The sequence below is a fragment of the Girardinichthys multiradiatus genome, chromosome 22 (assembly GCF_021462225.1).
Source record: "Girardinichthys multiradiatus isolate DD_20200921_A chromosome 22, DD_fGirMul_XY1, whole genome shotgun sequence".
Classification (NCBI taxonomy): domain Eukaryota; kingdom Metazoa; phylum Chordata; class Actinopteri; order Cyprinodontiformes; family Goodeidae; genus Girardinichthys; species Girardinichthys multiradiatus.
Window position 1 is genome coordinate 12,075,094 of NC_061814.1, and position 20,383 is coordinate 12,095,476.

The 20,383-nt window shown below is 38.3% G+C and overlaps 1 protein-coding gene and 1 long non-coding RNA gene across 5 annotated transcripts in view; one reads left to right on the forward strand and one right to left on the reverse strand.

The window, feature by feature from the left end:
• Positions 1–12,190, reverse strand: part of abch1 (ATP-binding cassette, sub-family H, member 1) — a 49,358-nt gene extending 37,168 nt beyond the window's left edge. The window contains exons 1-6 of one of the 2 annotated variants that reach the window (XM_047351995.1): positions 12,046–12,190; positions 8,419–8,564; positions 6,724–6,883; positions 4,592–4,746; positions 3,161–3,268; positions 258–351 (exon numbers count right to left, since the gene is read on the reverse strand). In XM_047351995.1, coding sequence (XP_047207951.1) covers positions 258–351; positions 3,161–3,268; positions 4,592–4,746; positions 6,724–6,883; positions 8,419–8,564; positions 12,046–12,078 — 696 coding nt within the window. In that variant the 5' untranslated portion in view covers positions 12,079–12,190. Of the gene's footprint in view, positions 1–257; positions 352–3,160; positions 3,269–4,591; positions 4,747–6,723; positions 6,884–8,418; positions 8,565–11,556; positions 11,696–12,045 lie in introns of those variants that run through there. The other variant, XM_047351996.1, reaches the window with a different exon arrangement.
• Positions 12,191–12,626: 436 nt separating this feature from the next.
• On the forward strand, positions 12,627–20,383 carry LOC124859284. Of its 3 annotated transcripts, none has more exons than XR_007036059.1 (4): positions 12,627–12,767; positions 16,728–16,831; positions 18,437–18,547; positions 18,768–20,383. It is a non-coding gene; the product is annotated as an uncharacterized LOC124859284 (long non-coding RNA). The 3 variants fall into 3 exon arrangements; XR_007036057.1 differs by having other exon boundaries at positions 18,771–20,383; XR_007036058.1 differs by having other exon boundaries at positions 16,742–16,831; positions 18,771–20,383.

Consider the following 20,383-nt stretch of genomic DNA (forward strand, 5'->3'; position numbering starts at 1 on the left):
ATGTAAATAAACACACAGGCGAGCCTTTGTATTTTCTCATTACATGGTACCCTCACTGAATTTGAACTCATGACCTTGCTGTCAAAGCTAATAAATACTATAATTCATCTAGAGACTCATTATTCTGTAACAAGGATGAAAGATCTTTGTTTTATAGATGTTCTCTCTGATTGTTTGCTTTTATGCCTAACTTATTTGTCTTTCTCCATTCAGTATAGTGCAGTGTGTACGTGTGAGGCACCTGTTTATCTGCTTACCACATTGGCTTGCCTAGCCTCCTCTATATAGTGTGTAGTAATGATGACGGAGACTTTCCCCGTCTTCACAATCTCCACCAGATGTTGCCAGATCCTAGAAACAGGGATGAAAAAAAAAAAAAAAACAAGAAACAAAACATGTTACATGACCATTGACTTGTGTAAGAAAGGAGTTTTCCTCAACTTGCAGCTCCCATGCTTTACCAGCAGCAGCCTTGCTACCAGTCGTCTGATCTGATAACACAATGACAGTGCATCAACAGTTTTCCAAAATGTCCGCCTTTCTTAAGAATATTGTAACCCGTTTGTGTTGACCTTAGCTGGTGAAAGTTTTTACATTGCTGCCAGGTTGTAGTAATCAGCTCACCATTTCTACCTGCAGGTTAATAGAATATAAGTGGTTTACCAAAGCTATCAATATATGGTAAATGTAATCTGATTGTTTATTATCTTTTGGAAAATTGAACTGAACTTCACCCTGTGGGCAGTCATAAAAAGTGGTTTCAGCAAACTGAACTAGAATAATCTAGCTGGGAAAGACTGTGCAATAATAAATTATAGTGCATTTGTGGCTGCTTATAATTACATTATGATGTGTTTTAGACATAATAATTTAAGAAAAATTCATGTTAAACTAACAAATGGACAATAACTTTATGGGCATCATTTTTTCGATAGATTTGTCTCTTGTCCAATGAGCACAGGAGATAAGCAACCCCCCAAGGGACCCATCATGGATAAGCAGGTAAAGACGATGGATGGATGGATGGATGGATGGATGTTTTTGATATCACAATTGTCATAAAAGTCATTAATCATTAGAATAACATACTTTATATACTGCTGTCATTTTTTTTCCTTTTCAGAGACTTTCATAAAGAAGCATTAGCATTGTCTAAGTAAGTATGAGCTGGTTCATGACATAAAGTTTCAGTTTCAAAACTGTTTGAATTTTCCATCCTTTTAACGAGATGCCACAGAGAGTGCTGCAGTCTGCTCAGTTTTCTCTGTATGGAGAATGGTGCCCCTCCCTCACCTGTTGCTGTGCACTGCCACTCAGCGTGCTGAAAGAAGGCTTTTTCTCTTGCTTATATGCAGGTATGTTAGTTGAATTTTAAAGAGCATGGATACCAAGAACTTGTATGAAGATACAAAATTAAGGCGGTTGCAGCAAAAATTGTGGTGTAGTGTATGTCTCTGAAAAGTTGTGAGCAATATCACAAGAAAATGCGAAATTTCAAAAGATTTTATACACAATTATATTAAAAACGTTTTTGATAATTGACCTACCTTTTTCAGTTAATTGGCTTCCTTTTATTTAGCCCAAATAGCTGTTTTTAGGTTTTAAATAAAAGCAATTCGATCATATTACACATTTTCCCTACAATCTTTATGTAAATACCATAATAGTGTGAAATTAATATGGCATTGATACTTAAGGTTATCAGTCTTACTGGCCCATGCCTATGTACCAGTATCTGTAGATAACATTGTCTTAGTAATGCACTTGACAACATGCCATGACAATAAATTAAATTTGATCACTAAAGCAGTCTGATACAAACTCATATCGTATAAAATAGATTAACATGGGGTTTTGGTTATTCATTTATGAGGCTAAATGGGCTTTGGGTCGATGTCACAGTTTGATGTAGACAATTTCTAATCTTGTTCAACAGATGCTACTAACTATAAATCTCATCACCAGAAAGGCAGTTAGAAATGGACAAAGAAATAGAAAGATGAAGACAAAATCCTAGTAAAGACATGAACTAAATGTTGGTGTTTTTCATAAACACATCAATAACAATTGAAAAAGAAATGTTTAGCATTGAATATTACTTCGGTGTCTAGAAATCTTGTTTTGAAATATGTTTTTTAACCTAAAATGCACAGTAAAAAAAAACGATATTTACATGCAATGTATAAAAAGACGTCACCTTCTTTCTTCAGTGTCTGACATTGAATCAGACAAAACTTTTTTAAGACCTTTACCAAACCTTTTTTGTCTTCCTGATACTGAACAAAATCAGACGTTTACATACATATCGTTAGTATTCAGTAGAATTCCCTCTAAACTTTATGACCTGGTTCAAACATTTTGTGCTTCCTAACACAAGCTTCTGACAAGAGATTGCAAGAATTTTCACCCATTCCTCCTGACAGAACTTGTGTAACTAAGTCAGGTTTGTAGCTCAGACACACCCTTTCAGTTCTGCTCACACATTTTCTGAAGGACTGAGATCGATGCTTTCTGATGGTCACTCCAAAACATGGACTTTGTTGTCCTTAAGTCACTGTATAACTATTTTGGTGGTCTGTGTAGGCTTATTGTCCATTTGGAAAACCAATTTGTACCCATGTTTTAAAGTCCTGGTTGATGTGTTGTGATGCTGCTTTAATATTTTCATATAATTCTCTTTTTCATGATGCTCTCTATTTTGTGAAGAGCATCTGTCCCTCCTGCAGCAAAACATGCGCACACGATGCTGCCACCACTATACTTCAGAGTTGGGATGGTGTTCTCTTAGTGTGAAAAAAGAAATCACTTTTTAATTATTCTGGCATTTAGTAAATAGATATAATTTGGTTAATTGTAACTGAGCTACAATAGGAAAAGTTTAGACTGATTTCGAGTCAGATTATGAGAAAAAAAGTGATGTTTTTCTTTGCACAGTGTATGTAAATATGTGGTTTCACCCATATTTGGAATTATACCCAAATTAAAATGTGGCCAGTTTATCTTAAGCATCTGGAGCTTAACTGTATCTAAATAAGATGTCTCCCCTTCATGGATTTTGTGTGTCTGAGGGCATCTGGAAAGTTACAATGACACATGACTGTGAAGAACAGTCTGGAGACCTGCTGCACGACTCACAGAGAAGAGACAGGCGGTAACATACTTAGCTCGAAGCACAGGGTCCACTCCGACAGTTGGTTCATCCAAGATGAGCAGTTCAGGATTCTGCAACAAAGCAGCTCCGAGAGACACCCTTCGCCGCTGACCCCCGCTGTGACACACAGGGAGAAGACATCACGAAAAATACGCTCAAAGGACAACAGGGAGATTCTTCTCCAATGTTCCTGATTGTTTCGTAACTGATTAGTGTATGCATGCCACTCAATCCAGAGGGAGGCAAAAAGGTGGGAGCCGAAAGCTTTCAAAACAAAACGGTCAAGACAAACCTGCCCGGCAGGACTAAGGTAAACAACAAGTGTGCTCAGAGGTGACACCATATACATAATTTATCGCATCATAACTGACAAAAAAAGATTTAACAAAATCTCAACATAAAAAAATTATCAAATACACAAACATCACTACGGTGACTACATGTGGAGCATGTTTGTGCATACCAGTCATATCTTTTGTGTAGCGTGTACAGTATTATGTAGTAAGGCTGCACCAGAGCATGCAAAACCTTGACAGGAACTCATTGCCACAAAAGGCCATGGATCATGGAGACCAACAAACATGGGCCGGATAAAAACAAGAAGACTAACTAGTCAAGAAACATGGAATTTGTTGCTTTTTCATGTCTTTAGAATGAAGCTTTGTCGTTTCATCTTTGTGTTTTCAAAAAATTAAACTCTTGAATACACTGAAGCTCATTTTTATGCCAAAGTAAAGAGAAAGTAAAGAGAAACAAAAAAACTATATCAGGATCAGAAACTAATAAAGAACATGTCAGCTTGTTCAATTGGAAAAAACCTGGGAAACCTCGATGCCCATCACGCGGCATCCAAGTAACGCGGTAACGAAGCAAGCAGGGTGGGGTTGACGGTGGAGTGGCAAAACGTGAAACAACAGAAGTTCTAACCTACTTGCATATAACTTTATGGTAATGCTCATATAGGGGAGCAAAGATGGACACATCTTACAGGATAAACATGCAGCGTTACACATCTTTTTTATCTTTCTCTGGGTATCTTTTCATTGATGCGTCACTCCTAAATACTTGGTGGAGATTTCCTTCAAGAACTTTAATTATATGAATTTTAACTGAGCCTCTCAGTCAGTTCTGTCAACACTGCTGTGAATGTAATAGTCATTAAATGGTCAGTGACATTATTTGACTTTCCCCTGTGCCCTTATCAGAGAAACTCTGACTGTTTTGTTGTTTTACAGCCTCTTATGACAACAGATAATGCTTGTCTGTCTGTGTAGATACAGTAATACAGATCATTCTGGGTTCAAAGTCTACAGCACATCATAAACTGGCTGCATCTAAGGATTAAGATCCTTGTAGCCTCTGTCAGGTATACACTAGAGAGTAACATCATTAAAATCATTAGTAACTTGAAAGCCTGAATGTAGTGGCACATAGTTTTACCTGAGATTTCGGACTAGGCTGTGTTTCTGAGGTAGATGCAGGAAGTCAATGAGGAAGTCCATGCGCGCCCGGGTTTCCTTTGATGTCAAGCCATGGATTCGTCCAAAGAAAGTCAAGGTGTCACTAATGGTGAACTCGTTGTACAGTGCCAGGTCCTGTGCAACACAAAAATAAGAATGTTTACATTTGTTTTATGTATGGAGGGTTGTTTTTTTAGAGATGCGTCAGGGGAAATCTATAAAACGCACAAAAAACATCATTATCTACCTGACCTTAATGAAAAAAGAGTGCTGCTCTTAATTTAGAGCAATGAAACTCTTGGTTCCACTTTGGTGGATGTCTAAGAATACCAAAACAGTTTTGTGAGGGTTTTTTTTCTCCACGTTGTTGCATAATTTTTTCATAACCACAAAAACCTGAATTTCATTATAGCATTCAATTATTTTTATTTGTTTACCATGTTAAAGACCCCATAATCTGCATCTGCATAATTTGTGGTGCTTGTGAATGTGGGGGTTTCCTGAGGTAAAGATATGCCAGTTAGGTTAACTGGTCACTCTGAATTGTCTTTAGCAGTGAGTGTGTGTGATCATAGTTGTTTGTCCTCTATGTCTCTTTGATGGACTAGCAACCTGTCCAAGGTGAACCCCACCACATGCCTAATGTGTGCTGGAGACAAGCACCCGCCCAGCTGCAACCCTCCCTGGATTAGGTGTGTATAGAAAATTGATGAATTCTACTAAAAGGTAATAAATGGGTAATATCCTTCCTGAAAAAGATAACTCTCTTTGCATTTTTATTTAGTACGAATTCTGATTAGTGGGAGGTTGGAAGTCATAGATCAACCCCAAATTCAAAAACATCATAGGAGTTTATATACACCCTTATAATAAACTGTTACCGCATTTGCAGTACACGTTTTTTTGTTACAAACAGATGACTATTTGCACTGGAAAGGTTGTTAGGGAGCTGTGTGTCATCAGTACATTTCCTATGGGAAACATACTGAGAACAACACATGCAAAGCCATTCTGGTCAGATATATAAGTAAAGCATTATAAAACATAAAATCTTATAGCGGTTTAAGGGATTGCTCTGACCAGAAAGTGCTTTACATGTTCTGTTCCCAGTGTTTCACATAGAAAGACCACTGGTTGCGCACGGCACCCTACCTCCATTTACAGTGTACATAATCATCAGCTTCTGAGTAAAGAATCACCTAATGCTAATGGCACTATGATTAAAAAGCTCACGAAAAAGCATTCGCATAACCCACATTCAGGTTTTTGAGATTAGAAACACTTTACGAAAGTCCACTTTGGCTATAGCCCCTGTTAGACTAGGGGCCTTTATTTAGGGCCTCTCAGGATAACAGATAATGAAGCTAAAGAGAGTGATGTACTGGTAAGATATTAACTGCTAATAAATTTGAACCACAACCTTGTTTCAAAAACCACTAGCAACACATTAAGATCTTTACCTAGCAAGTTCAATCATTCAACGAAAAAGAAATCTGAAAGAACCATAAATGCCACTGAAATATACAACAATATGGCCCAGAAGATGAACACCACATTTCTTTAAAAATCCATAAGTCTTAGAGGCTTCAATATACAACTACAAAACATTCCTGTATGACAAGACATTTATGGGGTTTACCATTTATTGACGGGATCTGTGTTTGAGTTGTAAGAAAATCTGTATTTTGACCTCAAAGAAAAGTAACATGCCACATTTTTCAGGTGTCGCAGTTCTTTCTCTCTGTGATATGATTCATGTCCTGTGCAAACAAACGCTTAAGGTACCATGAGGACAGATGGCATGTTACGAGTTCACACTGCAGGTTCACGTTACTTAACAACAAAGGCTAAATTCCTGAAGCCCTGGAGCAAGGCAGTGTTTTTGGACTGTAAGGAGCAGCTCACTAACGTGAAGGCTGGGTCTAGAATATTCTGTAAAAACAAAGCTAAAATCTTCCACACTCACAAAACAGATTTGTGAGGAATCTGTGAACTTTTAAGAAGCTAAAAGTCAAAACTTAGTCCTACGATTGACAGCAAAATGTACTTGGGCTTTACTTTACACAGTGATTTCGGAGCTGAATTAATGGGTGTTAAAGTTTTGAAGTTTACCTGTGGCATGTATCCAACCATCTTCCCTGGGACCTCGTGTCCAGGAAATGCAGGTGGCTTCCCCAACACAGTGATGTGTCCTCGTGATATTTTCAGTGTTCCTACGATACATTTTAAAAGCGTCGTTTTTCCACATCCGCTGGGGCCCAAAAGGCCGTAACTGCAAAAACAAAATCATGACCATTTCACATGAGTCTGAAACTAAAAATAATTTTTTTTTTTTACATTTAAAAAAGGAAGACAAAACATCTGAGCTACTATTTGCATTTTCTGTAACACTTTCTGTAGCACAGCTGTCACTTAGTTTATCAGGTTTGGATGCAAGTCATGTTGAAGGTAACAAGATGATCATGTTATATAAAATAAAAGCTTCAGTAAATATACAATCAAGACATTGAGGGACCATGTGCCTCTAACTAAGACAGCAAGGCAGGGTAAAAGTTTTGATAGTGTAAATTAGGTTTTTAATGCAAATGCTCAGATCCTAAATATTGTCATGATTTTCATGATTTAAATTGAGTTTTTTGTCCATGAATTGATTACTATTATTATTGTAAACATAATGTCTACTTAATACGATTTTTTTCCTTAAGAGTTTTTGGGTGGTAGCCATATTGCCTATTGTGTGTGAATCCATCTTTTTCAGGCATGAAACAATGTCATCCACCCCTGTATAATTCATACTGACCATGGTGTGAAAAAAAGTAATTTTCTATAATCTACTGATAGTCTACTGTAAGGAAATGTGGTTATTTGACTTCAGTAAATCTCTATTAGCAGGAGGCCTTTTAGACTTATTTTGGTTTGATCAAGGGTCATAATCTGTCACGCTTTATAAGAGCCAACAGGCCATAATAAGGACCTGAACCAAATGAAATGAAAACAGAGAGTAATGGAAAGTTTGCAGAAAATAATACACTATTAATTAAATTATACAACTAAGCCCAGAATTGTTGATACCTCATGTAGAAATAAAACAGACGTTATCATGCAGAAGGTATTATATACATGTTCAAGGTAGATGGATAATTAAGAAGACTTGTTGACATTGCGTCCATATTTATTTTTTCCCGGTAGAATCGGTACAAGAGGGAGTTGTAATCTGAACATAGACATACTAAGTGAAATGTACTTTTGTCATTTCAGGAATCTAGGTCTGTGTGGGAAAAGTTGCATCCATTAAATCCTCTATCATTGGGCTCAGAAGTGACAAAGACAAACGACAGACACAGCGAACAAAGGGCAGACAACAGATGCTCGTTCCTCCAAAATGAAGGCTGTGTTGTCACTGAACAGTATGTTTTCTTTGCAATCTCATCTCAAACTCCTTTACAACTTAGGAGGGATGGAACTTTCTTCTTTTAACAAAAATGAGCAAAACAGTATGTACTAGCATGTAGAAAGCTGACATTTTTGGCAACTGTCAGTCAGATGAATGACAAAAGGTGAGAGCGAGCAGACTGGCTTCAGCCTACCAGCTACTCTCTTAAGAAGCCAAACATCATTTGCATGGTGAGCAAATCCTAGATGACCATGAAGAGGACAAGTCTATTGCTTAATGCCTGCTAGTGCAACAAGGAGCAAAGCAGAGGGTTGAAGTACCTTAATAGTTAGTTTAAACTTTTTTTTTTACTTGACTTTGAATATCACCTAGTGGAAACGGCAGCCACAATGAGTCAGTATGTCAGTACTCACATCTGCCCCTGTGGTACGGTCAGGTTAAGGTTGGTGAGCACCTTTAGCTTTCCGTATGACCGGCACACATCTCGGCACCGGATGGCAAAGTTGTCCTGTGCAGCAGACAGAGATGCTTCCAAATCTTTCATGTCCCTCTCTTTTATCTGGAAGAGAGATCAAAAGACACCATCTAAAGCTCATGCAACAGTTCAACGGTTCTTGCCAATTACTATATTTCATATCAGCTCATCAAACGTGCATGTACAAAAATTTGAGATAAGATTGAGATTAGAGTATGCCGCTTTATCTCCGCAAATTGCCTCGATTCAGAAAACCTCGTACGATGTGGTATTTAACGGTTAAGGTGAGCATTTTTAGGGACTAAAACCAGTTTAGATCAAAAAGATCTAATTGTTTTCCACTGCATAAGACATGTTTTACTAATAGGTGTAATGTACCATATATTTTTTATTTATAAAATAAATTCTTGGTAAAAAATAAAACTGTTAAAGAAAAAGAGGATTATTAAAACATTAAAACCTAAAGAGTTAATGTAGGCATATAAACACAGCATTTATGACAAATGGAGCTAACCAAACGACAGTTTTACTGCCGCAATAAACACTAGGCCTCTCATTTTCACTTATTACTTGTTGTTTCAGCCACTGTCCTGGTTTTGTGGTAGGAAAGCCAGCTACAAGACGGAAAACATAAAACATCCTAACATGCACCAGCATTTCTTGAATTGCTTCAAGTTTGCCATTGTTTGTATTTACTAAAATGTAGGTTAATAACAGAGAAAAAATGCAACTGGAGCAGATTTTTCAGCCACCTTTCGACATATTTTGGTTCTAGGAACATTGTTCTCCTAATGTTAAGCAGTTTCATTGGTGCTTAATAAGAAAGAGTGAAAATACTTCCACACACAATGAGTTCAGTTTTTGGAAATGTCCACTCTTTTACAACATGCATTTTTGTCTGCTTTAGTAATTATTTACATTTTTATTTATTTAAGTATTTGGTGCTGCTTAAAAATTGGCTAATTTCAGCTTTTTGAGACAGACAGAGTCAGCAATAAGGAGTTAAACCACCCTGTAAGTCAGAAGGAGCTGGCAATGAAAACTCAAGAAATAATTAATTTCATGAGATACTACTTTAAACATGTTTTCCATCATTTATTTTGAGGTAAAGAGCTGTTGGTTAAATACATGTTAGGTCTCAAGGGCAGGTCTGTTTGGTGGCCTGAGTGGCTTCATTACCTGGGTCTAAGGAAGTGATTGATGGGTTGGTTACCTCATGACCCTCAGAGGCCACTAGGTTAACTCTGTGGTGAATTATGGTTGCAGGTTCATCTCTATTATGTCATCAAAAGAATAGACAGTAAAGTTTTCACTCAATGCTTAGATTAGTTTTGTTTTATTTTCTGCAATAAAGTGATGTTCTTCCTTTAATTAGATTCTCAAAGGATTCTCATATCGAGTTTAAGGAAAGACAGTTTTTAAAGTTGCAAACAGGTTTTAACGTTATGCAAATCTACAGTGGGAAAAACATGTGGTAAATAAGACTTTAAATAAAGAAAAATAAATTTTTATGCCAGCCAAATTCAGGAGACAGTTTTGCCAGATTTGACACAGTCTCTCGGTCAAAAGTCTATTGACTTCTTCCTTGGTTACAAAATGTACTAAAAAGGGGTCGGAGATGTGTTTTGGAGCATTTCAATAGGGTCAGAATGGTTATTTGTCTTATACAGACAAGGTTGCACAGATTTGAGTTGTGTCTAAAGAAATAACCATGCCCACATGTTGTGACTGTGCTTGGATAGAGAAACTTGTAACTTTCCATTCTTTAGTTCTCTCAGTCTAGCCAATCAAGTGTCTGAAGGCGACCACATCTGTTTCTTCTCCCAGAGCTTTAACAATTATTCTACTGCCTAATGCTCATGTACACAGTCTTCACATCAATAGGACAACAAAGCCCTCATGACAAAGATTAACTGATACAACAATTTTGCCTTGATTGGCTCTGATTGTGATAATTTTTCTTCCAGTTCATTAAATTCTTTATAGACGTACCATGATTTTCATTCTATAAATGCAATAACCAGCTTGTTTTGGTGCAGTTTTTTTGTTTGTTTAATGACAATTAAATAAAGGTTAGGCACCTATTTGAAGCATAAAAGGGGATAATCTAAAAACCACTACATCTATTAAAAAAGACAGCACCTTTCTTTGTTTTTTATGTGTTATAGTTTTTAGAAAATAAAAATCAGAATCCGTCAAGATCGGAATTGGCCAGGAAAAGCCTTATCGGTGCATCTTTACATATTTTATGTCTCCAAATGATGTTTGCTTGAAAGGCTAGATTGGATTCAACAAATCAAGACCACAGACTTTATTTGACGTATACAGATCTTAATTTCACTTTTTTCCACTACTTTTACAATTTTATTCATACTCTGAGACAAATCTTTTTTTTTTTTTACAATAACAATGTATCTAACTGCCCTTAAATAAAACATTGCAAATGAACTCTCAATGCCAAAAGGACAAAGGAAACATGGATTCAGGCTGTGCAAGATTTAACAATCAGAAACAAGGAATCATCTTGCTTCCTGGCTTTAAGGACTGCTGAAGATTTTGTAAAAGGAACTGACAACCGTCAGTTAACCGAGTTAAGTGGTGCTGTCAAAAGCGCTTGAAATGCAAGTTGCTGGAAAAAAACAGACCACTGTACTTCGAACAAAACCAGGTCCATTTTTTTAAAATTTGTAAGTGGAACCCAAACTAGCAGAGAAACACCACATAGCAAAGCACATACAGGATTTTACTCTTGACATTCCTTGTAGTCTGCTTGCTTCGGTGAGACCACTTATGTGGGTCCAAAAACAACCAGTAACTTCTAATCACAGCATTTCTTTCACTGTTTTTCCCAACTAACTTCCTCCAATAATCCAGAATCTCTCATTTTCCAGCAAGGATTAGATGGATTCCATCGCATAATCTGGTGCATTTGGTTGGCCTAACCTTTGTCACTATATCCAAAATATTTCACTCTAGCCTCCTCTACAGAGGAACCCTGCTTTTAAAGCAGCGACATGAAATGTTGACATGGCATTACTGATGGAGGTCTGAGGAGCACGGTAGCAATAAAACTCACCCAAGAGAGAAGATGTGGGCAGAAAGAGAGCTGTGCAGAGGCGGCAGAGCAACTGACATCTGACTGAGTCCTCACACTGAAGACAATCAGCTGACACAAACATCTCAGCTAAGTTGAAGAACAGGTTTTAGTTTTAGAGCCAGCAGGTGGAGAAACGCATGCTTCCCTTTTAAAAAATACTCATGTAGGATAACACACACACACGTACACACACAAACGCGGTTCTTTATCATTCAACGGGTGCTTTACTAATGGGAATGCTTTTTTAGTTTGTGATTTCCAATTTTCATCCAAACTCAGGTTTCTTTGCTCCAATCAGAAGATGGATTATAATTTTTGGAAACACTGCACTGGATCTCTGTTCTGTGTGACCCCACCTCCTCTCTCTGATACTGAATCAAATGAACCCAACAAATCTGCTCTCATTTATTGCTCGCCCCGCTCGGGTGACCTGGAAGAATTCCTATATATATATATATATATATATACCTCTTCTGCCAAGTTGTTGGAAATTTGCGTCATCGCCGAGTGGAAAAAAAAGGGATCTCCGAAGAAGCGCTGCGTAGACTCAGGAGCGGAAAGACGCGACGAGTGAGAGAACCCACTGCATCCAGGGCGGCCAATCACAGAGTATTTATAAGCCGAACCTCGGCCGACCCTAGACTTTCACTTCTCCCATTTCATATCAGCGCGTCACCACACAGGATGTGAGCCGCAGATGCCCTCCCTCATCCCCCTCTATCGAGAGCTGCGATAAAGCACATCTTCCCTCCCTCTGCAGACGTTAAATCTACCCACATTCCCCTGAGTTTGTCCTCTCATATAATAAACGCCAAAACACGACGCAGCCGCTTCTAGTTGCGTTTACCCAGCAGAGCTAAACTCCATCCCGATGCGGCAGTGCATCAAGGCCCGCTCTAGAAGGAGCGCTGCGATGTTTACCCCCGCAATAAAAAATTAAAACATAAAAACAACCAAAATCATCTTACCAGCTGGTCCTGCGTCTCAGTGCAGTTTGCGGGGCCGGGGGTCGAATTATTCTTGTCTGAAGCCGCTGCAGCCATGGCAGCAGGAGGAGGAGGGCGCAGAACACCGGACCGGCGGCTGGGTTTGTGCAGCAGAGAGCGCCACAGAGGGGCGACATGAAGAGGGACGGATAGTCCATCAGCAGTCCGCTGGGCTTAAAACTGTCTGTTTTGCAACAAATTGAGGTAGATTATTTGTTATTTTTACCCGCAAACTACTATCTAGGTAATCATTGTATGGCACAAATATGTACTCTGAATTGGACATGTGTCTCCTTTCCAGCGCAAATTTAAATATTCAGTACTTTCATTTATTTATTACTTGCAATTAAAACCATAAACCATTCTCCTGTGCTACACTGCTTTAAATTAAACAAAACACAGAAAGTAGAATGCCAACAGCCCAACCAAAAAATTAGATTCAGAAAACTCTCAGATGGACCAAAACAGCTTTTTTTTGTTAGACCCTCATGGTGTATGGGGTTCCATTAGTGCCAATAATATGTATATGTGTCTATGTATACAGGTCCTTCTCAAAATATTAGCATATTGTGATAAAGTTTATTATTTTCCATAATGTCATGATGAAAATTTAACATTCATATATTTTAGATTCATTGCACACTAACTGAAATATTTCAGGTCTTTTATTGTTTTAATACGGATGATTTTGGCATACAGCTCATGAAAACCCAAAATTCCTATCTCACAAAATTAGCATATTTCATCCGACCAATAAAAGAAAAGTGTTTTTAATACAAAAAACGTCAACCTTCAAATAATCATGTACAGTTATGCACTCAATACTTGGTCGGGAATCCTTTTGCAGAAATGACTGCTTCAATGCGGCGTAGCATGGAGGCAATCAGCCTGTGGCACTGCTGAGGTCTTATGGAGGCCCAGGATGCTTCGATAGCGGCCTTTAGCTCATCCAGAGTGTTGGGTCTTGAGTCTCTCGAAGTTCTCTTCACAATATCCCACAAATTCTCTATGGGGTTCAGGTCAGGAGAGTTGGCAGGCCAATTGAGCACAGTGATACCATGGTCAGTAAACAATTTACCAGTGGTTTTGGCACTGTGAGCAGGTGCCAGGTCGTGCTGAAAAATGAAATCTTCATCTCCATAAAGCTTTTCAGCAGATGGAAGCATGAAGTGCTCCAAAATCTCCTGATAGCTAGCTGCATTGACCCTGCCCTTGATAAAACACAGTGGACCAACACCAGCAGCTGACACGGCACCCCGGACCATCACTGACTGTGGGTACTTGACACTGGACTTCTGGCATTTTGGCATTTCCTTCTCCCCAGTCTTCCTCCAGACTCTGGCACCTTGATTTCCGAATGACATACAGAATTTGCTTTCATCCGAAAAAAGTACTTTGGACCACTGAGCAACAGTCCAGTGCTGCTTCTCTGTAGCCCAGGTCAGGCGCTTCTGCCGCTGTTTCTGGTTCAAAAGTGGCTTGACCTGGGGAATGCGGCACCTGTAGCCCATTTCCTGCACACGCCTGTGCACGGTGGCTCTGGATGTTTCTAGTCCAGACTCAGTCCACTGCTTCCGCAGGTCCCCCAAGGTCTGGAATCGGCCCTTCTCCACAATCTTCCTCAGGGTCCGGTCACCTCTTCTCGTTGTGCAGCGTTTTCTGCCACACTTTTTCCTTCCCACAGACTTCCCACTGAGGTGCCTTGATACAGCACTCTGGGAACAGCCTATTCGTTCAGAAATTTCTTTCTGTGTCTTACCCTCTTGCTTGAGGGTGTCAATAGTGGCCTTCTGGACAGCAGTCAGGTCGGCAGTCTTACCCATGATTGGGGTTTTGAGTGATGAACCAGGCTGGGAGTTTTAAAGGCCTCAGGAATCTTTTGCAGGTGTTTAGAGTTAACTCGTTGATTCAGATGATTAGGTTCATAGCTCATTTAGAGACCCTTTTAATGATATGCTAATTTTGTGAGATAGGAATTTTGGGTTTTCATGAGCTGTATGCCAAAATCATCCATATTAAGACAATAAAAGACCTGAAATATTTCAGTTAGTGTTCAATGAATCTAAAATATATGAATGTTAAATTTTCATCATGACATTATGGAAAATAATGAACTTTATCACAATATGCTAATATTTTGAGAAGGACCTGTATGTTTATGTGCTGTGCTCATGTCTATGTATGCTGTGTATGTGAGGTGCTTATGTTAAGTGTATATGTTAGATGTACATGTTAGATGTTTCATTATTTTAAGGAACATATTCTTGCAAATAAAGCCTATAGTGACTTTCCCCAACTGTTTTTATTTTATTCCAGTGTGTGGTTGCCAAAGTACAGATATGGTGTCACCTCCATGTTGAAGATCTCCAATGTAGAGCATGGATTTTCATTGAAGATTGCTAGACACAATGGGGTTAAAAAATAAAAGTCCCAGAAATACCTAAAGTAGCTTTACTAAATAAAAGTATCAAAAAATAAAATACCATTATTAAATAGAGTAATCTTGAAATAAATAGTCAAATAAATCTTCAATGCATAAATCTGGAAGTAAGTAAATACCTGACAAACTAAAAAAATATTATTTCTATTATATATTTTGTTTTATTTCATGGGGACATTTATTTATTGGACGGAGTATTTATGAATAATTATAAAAGTATTTCTTTTCATTTTGAATTAAAGAGCTCTCCATATATAATGATTACCCCCATCTGTTTTGTTGTTGTTGTTTTTTTTTTTGGGGGGGGGGCTAACATAAGCATCTAACATGTACCTCTAACATATACACTTAACATTAGCGCCTCACATACACAGCATACATAGACATGAGCACAGCACATATACATATACATAGACACATATACATATTTTTGGCACTAATGGAACCCAACCCCATAATGGAGTGTGACCAGTCGGAGAGAGAATACTTCTGGTCGCTGATGAACATTTGGACTATTTAAAAACAAAGGAACTGGCAAAACTTCAAGCCATCTGTGGGTAAAGTGTGCTATTTGGAAGTGAGAACATTTGGTTCCACTTCTTTGGTCTTTAAATCAGTGGTTGAGGCTTTGTAAACATCACAGGCATTATTTTCTTTAATTTTCAGAATATTTGGCAGATGGTTTGGCAAACAAGTGTTTGTGTTACGACTTTCTATACAGTTAAAATAAAAGCAAAAATACAGTCAGTCAGTGAGTAATTTTCTACCGCTTATCATTCATTTTCTATACCCACTTCCATAGTGGGTCACGGGGGAGTGGGTGCCTATTTTCAGCAGTTTACGGGCAAGAGGCAGGGTACACCCTGGACAGGTCGAGAGTCCATCGCAAGGCAACACACAAACAACCATGCACACACTCATTCATACAGTCAGTCAGTCAGTCATTTTCTACCACTTATTCATTCCATAGTGGGTCGTGGGGAAGCTAGTGCCTATCTCCAGCAGTCTATGGGCGAGAGGCAGGGTACATCCTGGACAGGTCACCAGTCCATCGCAGGACAACACACATACAACCACGCTCACACTCATACACCTAAGGGCAATTTAGAGTTACCAATTAACCTAACAGGCATGTCTTTGGACTGTGGGAGGAAGCTGGAGTACCCGGTGAGAACATGCAAACTCCATGCAGAAAGACCCCCAGCCGGGAATCGAACCCAGGACCTTCTCGCTGCAAGGCAAAAACCTTTGTACCCAACATTTTCCATTTTAACAAGGTTTCAAATTTAAAAACTACCAAAGTGTCCATCTGCATCAACTGCCTGAGCCAAGTTTGTACCGCTCTTGTATTGCGGTGAGCGTGGCCACACAAAATCATTCCAGGGACTGCAAATGGCCCTTGGGCCGCACTTTGGACAACCCTGATCTAGATCCATCTTAGCCTGGATTACGAGCTATGGAGTTAGAGGTCTCTGTAAAAGTTTTGATCTACCATCTTTTTATAATAGTAAACTTTATTTGAGGGAAAGTTTTGTCCAAAACAACGAAAAGTAGCATCCAGAAAAAATGGAATGCTAAATGCAAGAGGTCAAAGAAAACTTTAACCACAATGATCAATATGTTCAGACTGAAATGTCTTTATTTTTGAAAATACATGTTAATTTTCCCATGCTTATACATCAGTTAAAGAATTGACCAGGTATTTAGTCAGTCATCTTCTATAGCCCTTCTTCCGTAGTGGGTCGCGGGAAAGCTGGTGCAGATCTCCAACAGTCTATGGGCGGGGTACACCCTGGACAAGTCACCAATCCATCTCAGGGCAAACCAGGTATTTAATCTAACACAAATGTTTAAGACATAAGCATGCATGTTAGTTGCTTGATTATCTTGCTTGATTTGTATAATTATGAATAAAATGGCTGAAAAGCATCAGTGAACTTCATTTGTCAGACCAGTAAAACAGAATGAGAGTGCTGAATACCAGAGGAAATCTCAGAGTCCTGGGTTTCATCACCATGCACCGGAGACCGAGTCTAAAACCAGCTTTATTTTTTGCTGTTTTCATGCAGAATATCTGTGATGAATAGTTAAAACACACCTTTACCAGAAAAAATGAAATGTCACGTTCTTACCAACATTATACTCACTAATAAAGGTTTAAATTATGAAGACAGCTTTTTAAACATCTGAGCTGTGATATTGTCTGAACATGTCAATATAATGACTCAGATGAGCATGAGGATCTTTCAGATTTACATGACCAAAAAGAAACATCATAAACATTATCTGTGACAGATCAACAACCTCCTCCCTAATGTCACCATACACATGTTAACATATCGCTCTTCAAAGGTCATATTCCCACTCCCAGTTCTTCTCACAGGAAGTGTGTTTAAAATTCAACACAAATTGTCTGTAAAAGGTGCTGAATCAGCAGTTACAGAACATCTGGGATCGACCACACAGACACAAAATAAATCAACACAGTGTTATTAGGCTAGAAGGTTGACACACTCACATATCTATGCTTTGTTTCTATCATTGGATGCACATGACTCCTCTGTTCACACAATACTTTCACTTAATGTGAACTATCTCTTAATATGCGTGTACTCGTCATTGATGATTACAAACATGTACATGCTGTTTGTATGCATGAGAACATAATACACAGTTATGGGGTGTAAACCAGAAGCAAAATTCAGATTAACAACAGCTTGACGTGTCATTCTGTGCCACTGTGTACCCTATTTAACAAATGCTCCCCCACATCATCCAATCTCATCATTTAAATCAGGTTAAGGTCTAGACTTTGACTAGGCCTTTTCTTTTCCTTGTTTTTATGTTTTTGATCATTGTCCGGTTCCATGTCGTGTGCCCATGTACTGTGGTGGCAATACAAACCCAAATCATCAACCCACCACTACTGTGTTTGCACATGCAAGAACATGCAGGTGTATTTGCATATGTTTAGATGCACGTGTGGCAAAAAGTGAGGCGTTCTGGTTGTTCTTTGCAGAGATACGTTTTGCAAATGAAATCATATTTTGCTTCACTTGCAATGATTTTCACATCCTGTTCAATCTATGTGCAATCAAATACACTTCAAAGACAAGATATTTAATGTTCAAACTGATAAACTTTATTGTTTTTTGTAAATATTCACTCAGTTTGAATTTGATGCTTGCAACACATTCCAAAAAAACTGGAACAAGGGCATGTTCACCACTGTGTCACATCACCTTTCCTTTTAACAATACTCAATAAGTGTTTGAAGACTGAGGACAACTGAGGTCTGGTTTTATTTAGGTTTTACACAATGTCCCATCTTCTAACGTGTTGTTGTATCTTAAGCAATCTTATGGTCATTTGCTGGCAAGTGTATGTGGCTGTCAGCTTTTCAAGGTTGTTCACTCCTTTGTTTAAATTATAGTCTAAGAAGATCATGGGCTTCTTGATGACACACCTTTCTGATGACACACCAGCATCACATCTTTTGTTTTTTCTTTCCAGCAAAGAGAAGGACACCAATGTAGTCATCCAGGTATTCCTCATCCATGTCATTTGAGATGTTATTCAAGATTTGTCATAGTAATTACATTTTTATAATAAACAGATGAAAATGTGTGTTGATGTCATTTACGCTCATCACAGCAAACATTTGTTTGGCGTTGGTTGATTTGGATGACATTTGCAGCAGCTGCAGTGTACTTCAGGAGGTACTGGGAAACAGATGTTGCCAATTTTAGATTTGAATGTTTCAGCAGGAGTGGGAGCAGCTTCAGCACCGGTGGCCTCCTCATCAAACTGATCAGGTGTGTCTTCCGGTGGATACTCCACATCATCATCCTCCTAAGAAACCTGCTCATCTGTATCGCTATGATGCTGTGTGTCCTCTGCCTCATTGCTCAGTGTTATCAGGTTAGAAGGCTGCCACACTCACATTTCTATAGTTTGTTTCTCTCCAGATGCATATGACTCCTCTGGTCACACAATACTTTCACTTAATGTGAACTACTTCTTCCTATGTGTGTACTTGTTATTGACCATTACAAAAAAAAAATTTTTTCTGCCATAAGGACAAAAAAAACCGAACTTATTCAGTCATTTTCTATCATAAAATTTAGAATTTATGATGCTAGCTGAGGCCTATAGTAACTCTGGGTTTTTTCAAATTCCTCTGAAAAGAGATTTCCAGCTGTCCTGAATGTTTTCCAGCTATTGTGTGAATAATCTTTCACACAATACAATTTGGCATGCTGTTGATCACTGCGTTAACTCATCTAGATGTTCAGGAAACAAATGCATTTTGTGCTCAAACTTGCAACCGATCAGACAATAAAGTACAAATAGCTTCTTGATCTTGCTGCTGGTTACCTTTCTGGTCACAATCCTTGAGAACTTTTGAGTAAAGATTGTTGGTATAATACGTCAACATTTCTATTTGTACTAGAGTCTTTGACACTGTTTTTGCATAAATACGACTGCTGGAGATAGGCACCAGCTCCCCCGCGACCCACTATGGAATAAGCGGTAGAAAATGACTGACTGACTGACTTATTGTTCCTTTTTATGTTATGTTTTAATTGTAACGCTTCATTCAGATTCGGTATCAAAATAACTGCAGACACATTTTTCAGTAATGAGGGGAAAATTCAAAGCTTTTGAGCATTATTTTTACATTAAATAAGAAAAAACTTTAAAGTTATGAATAAAATATATTTGAAAACATTCTTGCACAGTTGGATCTAACATTATTCTTAGGTGTTAAACATACTTTGCATTAAGCCCACATTTCTGTATTAAAAATGTTTTTTTATTGGTTTGATGTTTTCATTAGCTGAAAATCATCATAATCAACAGAAATAAAGGCTTGAAAACAGTCTGTGTAATCAATTTACTATGTAATTTGTTTCACTTGGTGAATTGAGGTACTAAAATAAATGAACTTGTTGTAATAAATTGAAAGGAATTAGTAAAATTATTGACAACCATATGACCTCTGAGACTAACATGAATCCAATCCATGCTAAAGATGTGCAGCAACATCATGTGGATCAATCTTGTAGCGCTCCCCCATCTCTGTAGAGCCAGAATCACTAAAAAGGCCATACTATCCTTGCCGACCCAAGTCATCGTCTTCAACGGTACCACTGGTTGCGGCCATCTGGTCTCAGATACATAGCACTGAAGTATAATACAAAAAGGCACAAATGTTTAGTTGTCCCTGTAGGATTAGCCTTATCATGTGACCAGATTTGGCAAACAGAAACTGTAGAAACAATATATTCCTATCCTGAATGTTGTGATGTTAGAGCTGTTTGTTTTTCTATGTATTTGTTTCTCTGCTGGCTGCAAAACAAATAGCCCCTTGGGAATA